At 42.6% G+C, this 16,136-nt stretch overlaps 1 protein-coding gene across 2 annotated transcripts in view; it reads right to left on the reverse strand.

The window, feature by feature from the left end:
• Window positions 1–16,136, reverse strand: part of WDR11 (WD repeat domain 11) — an 83,399-nt gene that overhangs the window by 39,219 nt on the left and 28,044 nt on the right. Inside the window, exons 10-11 of one of the 2 annotated variants that reach the window (XM_050958934.1) lie at window positions 15,925–16,101; window positions 13,047–13,131 (exon numbers count right to left, since the gene is read on the reverse strand). In XM_050958934.1, coding sequence (XP_050814891.1) covers window positions 13,047–13,131; window positions 15,925–16,101 — 262 coding nt within the window. Of the gene's footprint in view, window positions 1–13,046; window positions 13,132–15,924; window positions 16,105–16,136 lie in introns of both variants that reach the window. The other variant, XM_050958933.1, reaches the window with a different exon arrangement.

Raw genomic sequence — 16,136 nt, forward strand, 5'->3', positions numbered from 1 at the left:
GATTGTTCCTTCCTAAGTGGAGCACTTGCATTTATCTTTACTGAACTTCATCCTGTTTACCTCAGACCATTTCTCCAATTTGTCCAGATCATTTTGAATTTTGACCCTGTCCTCCAAAGCAGTTGTAATCCCTCCCAGTTTGGTATCGTCCGCAAACTTAATAAGCGTACTTTCTATGCCAACATCTAAATCGTTGATGAAGATATTGAACAGAACAGGTCCCAAAACAGACCCCTGCGGAACCCCACTTGTTATACCTTTCCAGCAGGATTGGGAGCCATTAACAACTACTCTCTGATTACAGTTATCCAGCCAGTTATGCACCCACCTTATAGTAGCCCCATCTAAATTGTACTTTCCTAGTTTATCTATAAGAATATCATGCGAGACCGTATCAAATGCCTTACTAAAGTCTAGGTATATCACATCCACCGCTTCTCCCTTATCCACAAGGCTCGTTATCCTATCAAAGAACGCTATCAGATTAGTTTGACAGGATTTGTTCTTTACAAATCCATGCTGGCTATTCCTTATCACCTTACCACCTTCCAAGTGTTTGCAGATGATTTCTTTAATTACCTGCTCCATTATCTTCCCTGGCACAGAAGTTAAACTAACTGGTCTGTAGTTTCCTGGGTTGTTTTTATTCCCCTTTTTATAGATGGTCACTATATTTGCCCTTTTCCAGTCTTCTGGAATCTCCCCCGTCTCCCATGATTTCCCAAAGATAATAGCTAGAGGCTCAGATATCTCCTCTATTAACTCCTTGAGTATTCTAGGATGCATTTCATCAGGCTCTGCTGACTTGCAGGCATCTAACTTTTCTAAGTGATTTTTTACCTGCTCTTTTTTTATTTTATCTTCTAAACCTACCCTCTTCCCGTAAGCATTCACTATATTAGACATTCCTTCAGACTTCTCAGTGAAGACCGAAACAAAGAAGTCATTAAGCATCTCTGCCATTTCCAAGTCTCCCGTTACTGTTTCCCCCCTCCTTAATGAGCAGTGGGTCTACCCTGTCCTTGGTCTTCCTCTTGCTTCTAATGTATTGATAAAAAGTCTTCTTGTTTCCCTTTATTCCCATAGCTAGTTTGAGTTCATTTTGTGCCTTTGCCTTTCTAATCTTGCCTCTGCATTCCTGTGTTATTTGCCTATATTCATCCTTTGTAATCTGACGTAGTTTCCATTTTTTATATGACGCCTTTTTATTTTGTAGGTCACGCAAGATCTCGTGGTTAAGCCAAGGTGGTCTTTTGCCACATTTTTTATCTTTCCTAACCATCGGAATAGCTTGCTTTTGGGCCCTTAATAGTGTCCCTTTGAAAAACTGCCAACTCTCCTCAGTTGTTTTTCCCCTCAGTCTTGATTCCCATGGGACCTTAGCTATCAGCTCTCTGAGCTTACCAAAATCCGCCTTCCTGAAATCCATTGTCTCTATTCTGCTGTACTCCCTTCTACCCTTCCTTAGAATTGCAAATTCTATGATTTCATGATCATTCACCCAAGCTTCCTTCTACTTTCAAATTCTCAACAAGTTCCTCCCTATTTGTTAAAATCAAGTCTAGAACAGCTTCCCCCCTAGTAGCTTTTTCAACTTTCTGAAATAAAAAGTTGTCTGCAATGCAGTCCAGGAACTTATTGGATAGTCTGTGCCCCGCGGTGTTATTTTCCCAACATTTATCTGGATAGTTGAAGTCCCCCATCACCACCAAATCTTGGGCTTTGGATGATTTTGTTAGTTGTTTGAAAAAAGCCTCATCCACCTCTTCCACCTGATTAGGTGGCCTGTAGTAGACATCTGTTTGTTAAAACGTAAGGTTCATGGATTTTATATACATAGCACTTTTTAGGAGCTATTTTACCATTAAAGTCCATAGTTCTGATCAATGTGCACTTTTCAGGGAAATTAAGATTTTGATTAAGAACCTATAACTCCATTACAGTTTTTAAATCCTCAGGTGGATAACAAGCTGAATCTAGCCAGGGAAGGAATCTTGTCACTTTACAAATAGACTTACGGAAGAAAGCACAGAAAATAAACTAGGACAAAGAGGAAAAAAAGCCAAAATTAAAGTGATTTTCAACCCCAAATTTGTATTCTTTCCACACACTTTGATTTTAATTCAAAAGTACTTTAGTTGTATTTAAAGAAAAATCAGTTTGCACATTTAAAGTGCCAAAATGTAAGAATCTCAGCAATGGTAACAAAATATTTTGAGGAAAGTTAATAAAGAGAAGCTGAAATGGCACTGAATTTGGTATGTCCCAGACAGACACTTTCAGCAGAACTGTGTCCAGTACCTTGTATATAGACAAGGCATCGTCCTGCCTTTTTTCACAGGTATTTGACCATTATGAGAGAGAATGGACCCAATTTGTTTTTTTTAAATGGGTATCTAAAATTCAGTTCTCAATTTTGCATCAGAACATAATTAAAGCATTTCATCAATTTTATCTTTATATCATTTAAAAATAAATTCTTCACTAAAATTCAACATTTCTGAGTTCAGAATTAGTATTGTTACCCAGGAGTAATAAAATGCTAATGCATTAACTCAAAATTTATTATAATATATCATATATTACATATAAAGTGAGTCATTGGAAAGGACGGCTCTTGCTTTTCTAAATTCAAATATGGCAAAGTGAAAGCTCCACATTGGTACTTGAAACCAATACATAATATGCCAATTCTGGTCATTCGGAGCATAACTGTCCAACATGAAACTAGCAGTTTGACATTGTCCAACAGCAGCTCAGCAAAATATTTCTACAAATCCGTGGACAAGCTGTTAGAAATTAAGATGTCCTAGTAGAAATATAAAATTTTCATAATTGTGACAGAATTCTCCCTTCTGAATGGTGTCAGACAGCTGAATAGAATACTAGTTAGGCTTCAATGTCAGCATTGGAAGAACACAGTATGTTTCTATGTACCACTGCTTGCCAATTTTCATGCAATGTAAGCTAGGCATAGAGAGAGGAGTAAAATACCATCCTCAAAGAGCCACTGTTTCTCCAATGACAAGCAGACGACCACTATACAAGTTGTTTGCCCACACCAATATAAATTGCCCTCCAATTTATTCTCTAATCTCACATTAAAAACCCAGTATACAATAGTGTCATGTTTGAGGAAGCAGTGTCACCTTTTTGCTTTGTCTGACTGGGGAAGGTTTTCACAGGCTGCAAGTCTTCACATTTCTTTCCTATGGCACGCTCACATAAAAAAACACTCAGAAAATAGTTTCCCACATAACTTTTTGTCATTGCTGGTATGATTTTTTTCCCTTTATTCCTTGCCACATGGCAATGAGCACAGTATTATGTGCAAAATCCTGGTAGATAGACAGATTTGAATTTAAACTCACATGTGTCCTTACAGTACACCAGAATGAGTCATGAAACAGAACTCGTTTTAAAAAACTGGAGATGATTTCAGGACAGCTTTAAAAACACCCTCCAGCAAGAGCCAAGGGTCACTCAGGCCACAAAAACTTTTTTGCATTATTTAGATCTTCAGGATTTCCTCACACAGTTTGCTGAATCACTGCAGATATAAATATAATAATGTTTTGGGCACATTTATGTAAAACTTTCTGAAGCAGTTGTAAGAAAATGCAGTTGGAACAGCATTGCAAGATTCAATCTCAAGGGCCATCACGATTTCATGTATCTGTTAACCATGCATTTTGTCTACAAAAGTAAAAGAACCACTTTTGCCAGATCCCCATGTATAAGACATTCATCTATTGCATCAATAATGTTCTCAAAACCATCATGATAGATCTCTAGTAGGTACATTTGTCTGAGGGTATGGCTACACTTGCACTTCAAAGGGCTGCCGTGGCAGCGCTTTGAAGTTTAGAGTGTGGTCGCAGCGCCAGCGCTGGGAGAAAGCTCTCCCAGCGCTGCACGTACTCCACATCCTCTACGGGTGTAGCCTGCAGCGCTGGGAGCTGCGCTCTCAGCGCTGCGGCACTGTTTACACTGAGGCTTTACAGCGTTGTATCTTGCAGCGCTCAGGGTTTGGTTTTTTTTCCACACCCCGAGCATGAAAGTTGCAGCGCTGTAAAGCGCCAGTGTAGCCATGGCCTCAGTGTAAGGAAATTTTCTGGCAGTTGGAGCACATTTGTGAAACAGCTCTCTAAAGGAGCAACCAGCCTATATCAGACTCACTCTTAAACCGAGGCTCTAGTGAATTCATATTGTCTCTATCAATCTTTTCACTTGAGAGAGAACTAAGAGTAAGAGGAATATGGAATGAACCAGTTTCATTAAACAATGAGGCCGAAATGGCAGTCAAGACTTCAATGCATTAGTAATATGAAGAATAAATAATTGTTCAATACAGATGAGTTTAATTACATGCCTTGAATAAACTACAGTCAGAGATTTTAGCTAGCAGTCTTTCCACAAAAAAACATATATATTTGCAAAATTAAAACCCAAAGGGTATTTAATTGCATATGTTCTACAAGAACACTTCTGTCCTCTAGAGAATTTAATCATTATTATTTGTATTGCAGTATCACCTAGAGACCAGAGTTGGCATCAGGCCCCCATCGTGTTAGCACAGTACAGGCGTAAAAGAAAGACAGTTCCTACCCCAAAATGTTCCCACTTTAATTCAGCTATTGTTCTAGAGGGCATTGTGAGCTTAGATGTCACTTAGCTGCATGCGATGTCTTTCTCTAAATTGTATATTTTCAGTCAAAATAAAAAAATCAGAAACCTTTACCTATATTTTAGAGATGAAGTAAGAGTTCACACTAAAGGAAAATTTGCTGTATTCCAGGCATTTTAATTAACTGCAAAGATTAATGTGCAATATCCTACATAGCTTAATCATTCTCTTGAAGTTGTTACAATTGGATAGGAAACATCTCCTAGTTTATTAAGAATTAAATCAGGAGATTGAAGCTAGTCTCTTAGAGCTCTGCCTACACAAATGATGCCTATCACCATTAAGTATCAGAGGGGTAGCCATGTTAGTCTGGATCTGTAAAAGCAGCAAAGAATCCTGTGGCACCTTATAGACTAACAGACGTTTTGGATCATGAGCTTTCGTGGGTGAATACCCACTTCTTCAGATGCATCTGAAGAAGTGGGTATTCACCCACGAAAGCTCATGCTCCAAAACGTCTGTTAGTCTATAAGGTGCCACAGGATTCTTTGCTGCTATCACCATTAAGTAACATTTATGATAGTTTTAGTTCAATTCAAAAACATATTGAGCAAAAAGATGTCAACAGAAAAATATGTTTTGTTATCAAACTTCTAAAATGGGTACAAGAAGTTTGCGGTGTTAAAAGCCCTTGCCAGTGATCATTTAAGTCTCCATAAAATTGAAACAATTTAAATCAAAATAAAAAATACACATTGATGTAATATATAAAAAAGAATTCTAAAAAAAAAAATATAAGTGTAATTCCTCTGCCATCCATCTCCATATCTTCAGTAGTCCAATGTGGATTCATGGTTTCTTTATCTTTTACATTAAATTTTCCCAATTAGGTATCTCTCATTATGTTGTTTACTTTATAAATATGATTAAATATATTTTCAAAAGATGCAATATTAATCATACCTACGTCTGAATCTTTTATAACTATAACAGAAGCACTTTCAATTTTCTAAAGCTTCTACTAACCGTTTTAAGAATATTTTTGTAGTTCTACATTTTATTGAAGTGTCATTCAAACAAATACAGCTAACGTTCAAGTCGTAGTATAAAATTTCATATTAGATGGATAAATAAATTGATCTTTTTCTATTTATGATACAAAAGCACTAAGGATTAAGAAAACCCCAGCACTAATATCAATTATTAACGGAAGAAAAGATGAAAATAACTTTTCTGAAAGTTACGCGTTCAACATGCATACAAAATTGTATAATACATTGGTTTAGCTTTAATGAGAAGCCTTTTAAAATGTTTTTTAAAACCATATCTGTGATATGTTAGCAATGGTTTTTAATTTTAAATGCTATAATCACGTTAATGAAAAATAAAAAAGCAGGATTTAGTAATCTCGTGGGTTACATAACAAAATATAAAATGAGAATAATTTCAAAATCAGTTAATAGTAGGAAAAAGAGAAAAATCAAATGAAGATTAAAACAGATATGATGTCCCTGTAATGTCTATTAATCACACCACAAATTCATTGGTGGAAGAGCCAAAGCAGGGTAATTGAATAGCAGCTAGTATTCATTCTGTTATTCATATTTTTCTTATGTGTTTGTACAATGAAGGGGCCAATCCTGATTAGGGCCTCTGGACACTACTGTGGTTTCAATCTGGTGTCCGCAGACTAAGATTTCCCAATGGGTCCGCAACTCAATTTGAAAATTTTTAGGGGTTCTCAAATGTGGTCTAAATAATCCATAGTAATAATAAATATTTTATTCCCTTCACTAGTATGGATCTTGAATTTGGTATTCAGAAACATCTCTCTGATTATGTTCTTAAATTGAAGTGCGGGAGATCTTGGTTGGATATTAGGAAAAACTATTTCACTAGGAGGGTGGCGAAGCACTGGAATGGGTTAACTAGGGAGGTGGTGGAATCTCCATCCCTAGAGGTTTTTAAGACCCGGCTTGACAAGGCCCTGGCTGGAATGATTTAGCTGTGGTTGGGTCCTGCGTTAGAGCAGGAGGTTGGACTAGATGACCTCTTGAGGTCTCTTCCAACTCTAATCTTCTATGATTACTCTTCTCCATGTGCCATAGAAATACATGGCACTATATATCTATAAATAAATGATGTCAGCTCTTTAGATTTATGTATGCTCCTTATTAAAAATATCTAAATATTACATGCGTTGTGTCTTACAATTTTTTTAAGATCAACTGCTTTTAATTCAGTTTGTACTAAAATTCTATCATCAGCAGTTTCAGCTTAATATAAATGGGGAGAAAAAAAAAACCCATTACTTACCTTTCTGTAACTGTTGTTCTTCGAGATGTTTTGCTCATATCTATTCCAGTTAGGTGTGTGTGTGCGCCGTGTGCACGGAAGGCAGAAACTTTTTCCCTAGCAGCTACCCATCGGGCCGGCTGGGGAGCCCCCTGGAGTGGCACCGATATGACGTTCTATATAAGACCCTGTCAGCCCAACCTCACTTCAGTTCCTTCTTGCAGGCTACTCCGACAGAGGGGAAGGTGGGGGGGGAAATGGAATAGATATGAGCAACACATCTCGAAGAACAACTGTTACAGAAAGATAAGTAACCATTTTTTCTTCTTCGAGTGATTTCTCATATCAATTCCAGTTAGGCGACTCCCAAGCCTTACCTCGGAGTCAAGGAACCGTAGATTGATGAATCGCTCTGCCAAAGGCCGCATCATCCTGAGAGTGCTGAACGATGGCATAATTGGATGGGAAGGTGTGCACCGAGGCCCATGTGGCAGCCCTGTAGATTTCCTGGAGGGGAATGTGTATCAGAAAGGCTGCTGACAATGCCTGAGCTCTTGTGGAGTGAGCCATGAGAGCAGGAGGAGGGACGTTTGGCAAGTTGTAGCAAGTATGAATACACCTGGTGATCCACGAAGATATTCGCTGGGAGGAAACCGGAGTGCCTTTCATCCGCTCCGCGATGGCGGCAAATAACTGAGTTGTTTTACTGAAGGGCTTTGTTCGCTGAAGGAGAGCCCTTCTAATATCCAGAGAATGGAGGTGCTGTTCCCAAAGGTCAGCACGCGGTTTTGGGTAGAAAACTGTCAGGAAGATATCCTGACTCACATGGAAACGGAACACCACTTTTGGCAGAAAATTTGGGTGAGGTCTTAGTTGAACTTTATCTTTATGAAAAATTGTAGCTCGGACACCCGACATGCGGAAGTGATGGTCACTAGGAAGGCGACTTTCCAGGAGAGATAGAGAAGTGAGCAGAAGGCCAGCGGTTCGAAAGGGGAGCCCATAAGGCAGGAGAGGACCAAGTTAAAGTCCCATGCAGGCACAGGCAACTTCATTGTAGGATGGATTTTTTCCAAGCCTTTGAGAAAACACTGCACGACTGGGTGCGCAAACACTGAGTGCCTGGCCACGCCTGGGTGGAATGCAGAGATGGCCACGAGGTGAACGTTAAGGGATCTAAAGGCTAGGTGCTGATCCTTCAAGATCAGGTAATCCAAGATGCACGGGATCGAAGCCTGGAGCGGGGGGCACCTGCCGCTGAGCGCACCAGCAGGAAAACCTCTTCCACTTAGCCTCATAGGTTAGCCTAGTCGACAGCTTGCGACTTTCCAGGAGCACCCACCTTACCAGGCCACGAGGTGGAGCAACTGAAGGTCTGGGTGTAGGAGACGACCGTGGTTCTGTGAGATGAGGTTGGGGCTGAGAAGTAGGCATAGGGGAGCTCGAATTGACAGGTCCAGCAGAACCAGGTACCAACAATGGCGCGGCCAGGCAGGAGCCCCAGTATAACATCTGTCTTGTCACAGCGGACCTTGAGGAGCACCTTGTGGACCAGCAGGAATGGTGGGAAGGCGTAAAGCAGTTGGTCCGACCACGTGATCAGGAAGGCGTCTGCTATCAAGCCTGGGCTGTGACCCCAGAAGAAACAGAAGGCTGGGCCCTTCCTGTTGGTCCGTGAAGCAAACAAATTGACTTGGGGAAACCCCCAGATGTAGAAAACAGAGTGAATGATGTCCGAGCGGATCGACCATTCGTGTGTGAGGAAACGTCTGCTCAAGCTGTCTGCCAGTACGTTTTGGACACCTGGCAGGTACGAGGCCTGAAGGGTGATGGAGTGGGTAAACAGAATTCCCACAGAAGGAGGGCTTCTTGGCAGAACGGTGATGACTGGGCTCCGCCTTGTTTGTTCTGATAGAATATGGCCATGGTGTTGTCCGTTAGGACTGCTACGCAGTGGCCTTGTAAGTGGGGAAGGAACACTTGGCACGCAAGGCGAATTGCCCTGAGCTCTTTGATATTGATATGTATTGGCAGCTTGCTTTTTTGTGCCATAAGCCCTGTGTTGTCAGGCTCCTGAGTGGGCCCCCCATCCCAGGGTGGATGCGTCTGTAACCAGGGTCAGGGTGGGTTGAGGGGGATGGAACCCCGGCACCCTCCATACAGGGATCCAGCCACCAGCGCAGGGAGTCGAGTATGCTTTGGAACTGTGAGCACCATATCTAGACTGTTGCTGCCCGGTCAATAAGCTGACACCAACCACGTCTGTAGAGGACTGAGTCATAACCTGGTGTGTTGCACCACGTAGGTACAGGATGCCATGTGACCCAGCAACCTGAGACACTGCCTTGCTGTGGTGGTGGTAAACTTGCAGAGGTTGGTAATTATGCTTACTATAGCCAGGTGCTGGGACTCCGGGAGGAAAGCCCTTGCTTGGTTCGCATCCAGGATTGCCTCGATGAACTCTATTGTTTGAATAGGGGAGAGGACAGACTTGCTGATGTTTAGCATGATGCCCAAGCAACTGAACGTGTCCATGACCAGTTGTACTTGAGACCGGACTTGTTGGTGAGACTGGCCCCGTATAAGCCAGTCATCGAGATACAGGAAGACGTGCACATTGGGTTGGCAAAGAAAAGCTGCCACGACCACCATACACTTGGTAAAGATACGAGGGGCTGTGCACAAGCCAAACGGGAGGGCTGTGAACTGATAGTACATCTTGTTCACCACAAAACGGAGTAAACACCTGTGAGACGGAGTAATTGAAATGTGAAAGTACGTCTCTTTCGTACCGAGGGCGGCATACCAGTCTCCTAGATACAGTGAGGGAATAACAGTGACTAAGGAGAGCATGCGGAACTTCAGGTTGACGATGTGCTTGTTGAACTCCCTGAGGTCCAGAATGGGTCTTAGGCATCCCTTTGTCTTAGGGACAAGGAAATAACGGAAGTAGAAACCCTTGCCCCTGAGCGCCTAAGGCACTTCCTCCACTGCCCCTAGGGCAAGGAGGGATTGTAACTCCTCGGCAAGGAGCTGCTCATGAGAAGGGTCCCTGAAAAGGGATGGGGAAGGAGGGTGGAATGGAGCGGAAATGGATAGAATATCCCGTCTGCACCACGCGGAGGACCCAATGGTCCAATGTAATACGGGACCAGGTATGGTAGAAATGGGATAGATGGTTCAGCAAGGGATAATTGTCCGGGGTGTGAACTAGTAGTTCGTCCTTGAGCGCACCTTCAAAATAGACGCTTAGGGCCCGGGGGTGGCTTGGATTGTCCTTGACCCTGTCCGGAGAGGGGACGTGACGATCTACGTCAAGAGTACCTGCTTCTCCGATGGGAGAAGTCCTGCCTGGGTCTAGGTGGGAAGGGATGTTGCTGGGAGGTCTGGGGTTTAAATGGCTTTCTTTGGTTAGCCAGAGTATGCATAACCAAGAATTTAATAGGGTTTCTTGTGTCCTTTAAGGTATATAGGGGGGAATCGGTTTGCTCTGCAAACAGGCCCCGTCCATCAAAGGGGAGATCTTGGATAGCGTGCTGCACCTCAGGCGGAAGTCCCGAAAACTGGAGACAGGCGTTCCACCGCATGGCGATGCCAGAGTGCGTGCAGCCGTGTCCACAGCATCAATGGAACCCTGAAGGGAGGTTCGAGCTACCAATTTTTCCTCCTCAGCAGTGGCCACCAGTTCCATATAAACCTCTGCTGGGAGAAGGTCTTGGAACTTAAGGACCGCAGATCAGGAATTAAAATTGCATCTACTGAGGATCGCCAGCTGGTTCGCGATCCGTAGCAAGAGATCACCAGTAGAATAAACTTTTCTTCTGAAAAGTTACAGCCTTTTGGCGTCCTTTGATTTGGGAGTGGGCCCTTGTTGGCCTTGTCTTTCTTCTGCATTCACCGCGTCCACCACAAGCGAGCATGGGGCGGGGTGGGTGAAAAAGTATTCATATCCCCTACTGGGGACAAAGTATTTTCTTTCCATCCCTTTGGCTGTGGGGGAAATGGAAGCCGGGGTTTGCCAGAGAGTTTTGGCATTGGTTTGAATAGTTTTATTCATGGGGAGGGCCACCTGGAAGGCCCTTCTGGGCCTAAAATGTCCACTATAGGATCCTCCTCCTCCACAACCTCCTCAACTTGGAGGTTCATATTAAGGGCTACGCGCCTAAGTAGTTCTTGTAGGACTCTAAAGTCCATCGGAGGTGGACCAGATGTGGACATGCCAGCCACAGCCTCGTCAGGGGAGAATGAAGACGACTCCACTGGGAGAGCCGGGAGGGAGGTGGCTCCTTAGTCAGATGTGTATGCCTGGGGTAGCCCCTACCACGGGTGCTGATTCCACAGGTTGCTCCTGGTCTGGAGAGGGGCAGCTGAGGGTTGCCTCAAGAGGCCAGGTGTCTGAGTGCGACGATAGCTGGGCAACTGGGGCGGGGGGGGGGGGCGCCCTGGGCCTGATGATATGCCCAAGGGGTCCAAAGTTGCCACTAGAGTTGCCAGCTGGGCGCTGGGGGGTCATGACCGAGGCCTCCTAGGCCTGACTGGGGAATGTCCGAAATGGTGCCGCGAGGATGATGAACATGACCTGGATCTCAAGCAGGACCATGTTCCAGCAGTCCACAGCGACCAAGTCTAACCGGTGCCATGAGTTAGACCGGTACCTGGAGTGGTGCCGGGATTCCGAATGACTCCGGGACTCAGAGTAGCGTGGAGATGCTGGTCTGAGGGCTAATAGTCTGAACATCGCCGGTCTGTCCTTGGTCGGTACCGGGATTCAGGCTGGAGCCGGTGCTTGGATCGGGGACACCGGTGCTGTCATTTCGATGAGTCCTCTGGTGGCCTCAAAGGTATCTGGAGTGGAAGGCAAAGTAACCTCTTCCACTTGCGCGGTCTCTTGCGCATGACTGCCATGAGGAGACCAGGGACTAGCAGTCTTGTCAGAGGCCTGGTCCGAAGCTTGCTCGGTTAGGATCAGAGTGACCGCTTCAGGCCTAATAGAGGGTCCTCGTAAGGCTTGCTTTTTTCGAGCAACTGGGGAGTGGGAGCAGTGTCAGGACGGACATCTCTGGGGCCCAGGAGATTATCGGTCCCAAAGCAGGCACGGGATCTTCTGTGGTGCCATGGCCAGTACCATTGGGGGAACACTGCACACCGAGGCACTCGGTCCTGCATCTTGAAAGGGATGCGGACTCCATGAGGAGTTGCTTGAATTGGATTTCCCCCTCTTTTCTTGTTTGGAGTGTCAACACCTTACAGATTTTACACTTGTCAGCTTGATGGCCCTCCCCCAGACACCTAAGGCAAGAGTTGTGGGGATCGCCCGTAGGCATGGGCTTGTTGCAAGAAGTGCAAAGTTTGAAGCCCTGGGACAGCGTGCCCCAGAGCCCCACAAACTGCCCTCAACTACTAAACTACACTTAATGCTACAGTAACAGTAACACTTAACACTAAGATAACTATCGACAATTAACTAACAAAGGTAACTAGTAAGAAGAAGCTAGGGGTTCGTGGAGCACATGAGAAACAAGAGATCACTGTTCCAACAACCATCACAGGTGGTAAGAAGGAACTGAAGTGGGGTCGGGCCAGCAGGGTCTTATATAGAACGCCATATCAGCGCCACTTCAGGGGGCTCCTCAGCCGGCTCGACAGACAGCTACTAGGGAAAAAGTTTTCGACTTTCATGAATGCGGTGCGCGCTCACACCTAACTGGAACAGATATGAGCAATCACTCGAAGAAGAAAATAAACCTTAACAAATGGAGTGGAATTAGTTCCAATGAGAAAAGGAACATGAATAGTAAGATCCATATAAATCAGACATTGTAATAAAGTTTATCATGCTAGAAAGAATTCTCTGTCCTCCAATGTTCTAGAGAATATGCGAACAGCTAACGTTCATCCTAGATCAACAGGCACATTAGTTACCAATTCAAATATTTATAGTTCAATGCAATTTCCAATCTAATTTTCACAAAGAGGTATTGGTTTTGCAGAGCAAAGATACTAGGGCAGAAAATTCAACAGGGTAATTTTCTTGTGTGTCACAATGACTGCATTGCTTATGGAATAATAAATACTATAATTCTCATCCCCCCAAACGATTAGCAAGAATTAAAAACAAACTCACTTGACTTCGCAGGAATGGATGCTTAACTCCTTGTGTAAAAGTCCACTGGTAAGATTATACACTAAGACTGAGCCATTGCTTGTACCTATAGAAAGTCATTTGTATTTTATAAAAAAAAAATATATGCACAGCAGCTTTTGAAGTAATTTTAAAAAATGAAAACACAAGAGTCACAACTACTCCAAATAATTTAATCTATAAATAAGTCACACTTCCAGCACAAAGTGGGCACTTTGATTTCTAAAGGATTAAAGTTTAAATCCTACTTCAAAGATTGTAAGGTTCAGTTTATGCCAGGAAACATTCATGTACCTGTTAGGGCTTCCAACTTTTAAAATTTGCTGAAGATTTGGGAACAAAAGTGGGTTTTTTTTTTTTAATTACACAAAAGCATGTTCACTAGATACTAAAGTACCAGGTAGTTTTACTTTTATTACACAAGTAGAGTTACTGAATCATATGTGAAGATAATAAATTGGTTTTCTCAATAATCCAGAAGGAGCAACATGGCAAATTTTCATAAATCAATATTTACAATTCTGCTTTCTCTTCTTTGAAAAAAATAAACATCTCTGTTTTAAACTACAAACCAATAAATATATTAAGAGCTTCTAGCTTAAACCAATTAGATCAAAAAACTTCATGAATAATGAAGTTTACTATTAAGAAAAAATATATAAACTCAATAGAAATAGTGCACTTTTCCCCTCTAACAGACTGTTATGGGTATAGATATGGAAACGACTGTCTAAAGCCATGGTTCTCAACATGTACCCCAGGGGATATGCAAAGGTCTTACGGGGGTATGTCTTCTTATTTAGATCAGTATTTCCCAACCTAGAGGTTGCAGGCCCCATCAGGCTCACAAGATGGGTTTAGGGCAGTGGTGGGCAACCTGTGGCCTGCAGGCCACACGCAGCCCATCAGGGTAATCCACTGGTAATCTGCATGCACCCCGTCAATGTAAATAAATTGTTTTGCAGTCTGCCAGCAGATTACCCTGATGGGCTGCGTGCGGCCCGCGGGCTGCAGGATGCCCACCTCTGTTTTACGCGGATTGCAAGCACAAGGAATTGTCTAAGGTCCCATGCCACAGGGTCTCCCATGAAACTAAGTTACATGCTTCAGCCCCGTCGCATGGGCTTAGGCTTCAGAGAAGGCTCAAAAGTGAAAAACAGGCTCAAATATCACACTGAAATATAAGTACAATATTTATATTCCAGTTGATGTATAATAATATGGCAAAAATGAGAAAGTAAGCAATTTTTCAGCAATAGTGACACTTTTTAATTTTTTGATGTCTGATTTTGTAAGTAATTAGTTTTTTTTAAGTGAGGTGAAACTTGAGGTACGCAAGACAAATCAGACTCCTGAAAGGGGTACAGTAGTCTGGAAAGGTTGAAAACCACTGATATAAAGAACGGGATGAAAGACTGGTGCTTAAAGAACACATTCTCGGTATACAGTAAATATTATCCTATAGTGCTGAAAGCATTTTATAGCTACATATTAGTTTCTTAATCTTCATATTTCACTCTTGGAACAAATACTAAGGCAAAAGCCACAGTGGAAGGATTAGATATTTGTCAGTAAATGGTGATTTCGCTATAGACTAGAAATTTACAGGCAGGAAAAGAAAAAAATTCTGCTTGAGAACTCAGAGTTTGATGTAAGGATATTTACAATGTATATTTTTGACGTGTGATGTTGATCATTTGCATTTTAATCGTAATAAAGCTTTTAACTTTTTTAATCTCAAAAAGTCTACTGTCATTAAATAATTATTGAATGACATTATTTGCAATAGTACTGACTTACTAAAACAGGATTAGGAGGATTTACAAATCCCAGAGTGAAATCCTGTGTACGAGAACTGGAATGTGTAAATGGCTCCCAAAACACCCAGCTGTGGTCACAGGAGGATTCTCCAGCACAGACATTGTGATAGACAACTAACTATAAGATGCTTTCTGAAGGTCCCTTTGCAATCCTGGTAAAGGGAGTAGAATGGGGATGTTGGGGGCTAGACTCCAGCATGCTATGTTGTAGAGATTCCAGACAGTGCGGAAGCCCACAGGTGTAGTCTGAGGAGGTTGCTGTAATTTAGCCAGGCTTCAGGGGCTTTCCAAAATGAGGTGAGTCACTTCAGCCCCAGGAGAAGTCAAGAATCAGGGTCCAATCTTGCAAACATTACAGTGTGTCTCAGGCCCCAGTCCTGCAACTGGCTCCACTCAGGTAGATGTCTGAGCCTGGCTGGAATCCCAGTGAAGTCATTGGTGCTATGCACTAGCACGGGGGGTCTTGCCAATTTGGAGCCAGTTGCAGGATCAGAGCCTAAATAGCAAGGGTTTGCAAGATCAGGCCCTCAATGCCAATCACAGTAGTATCAAGATGCTTTAGAACCGAATGAAATATGGCAAGGAAAAATGGCACGGTTAAAATTAATCACATGGTTAAAATTAAGTATATGCTGTTACTCAGTTGAATCGGGGCCTTAAGGCACATATTAAGATCATTAATTCATTTTGGGCAAGTGGCATACAGAAGTGAATTTCTAGGAGGGTTTGGAATGAGGAGCAATCACTGCCTTACAGAACAGGTTTTGGTAAAGTATTCCATGAACAGAGTGCAACATGGAAGACAGAAATACCAACAAAATACCTGTTTCTAAGCACAAGACAGTCAAACGACCTACATTTACAAGCTGCACCACATATGCCCAAAGCTGCTGGGAGCAAAACTATGCAAAAAATATTTCTAATGAAAGTTACTAAAATGGCCTCTGCTTTGGACTGGATACACAGTACTAAAAATAGATTGAAATTATCCTTGGTTTTGCACAACTTTCACACGTAAGTACAACATTCAGAGTACTTACCAACAGCTAAGAGAGGCTGATACTGTTTTATGTTTTTTGTGGTTAGAGGTGGACACATACGGATAGCAAATGGAGGTAAAGGAAGTCCTGAGAGAAGCCCGGTCAGCAGGAATTTGAGGTGCACTTCTTGAAAGAAAGAATTTTTTAACTGTTCTTCACCAGTAACTGCACCTTGTCCTGCTTTATATTAAAAAAATGAAGCTTCTGTAAGC

This window comes from Gopherus flavomarginatus, chromosome 6, assembly GCF_025201925.1.
Source record: "Gopherus flavomarginatus isolate rGopFla2 chromosome 6, rGopFla2.mat.asm, whole genome shotgun sequence".
NCBI lineage: Eukaryota > Metazoa > Chordata > Testudines > Testudinidae > Gopherus > Gopherus flavomarginatus.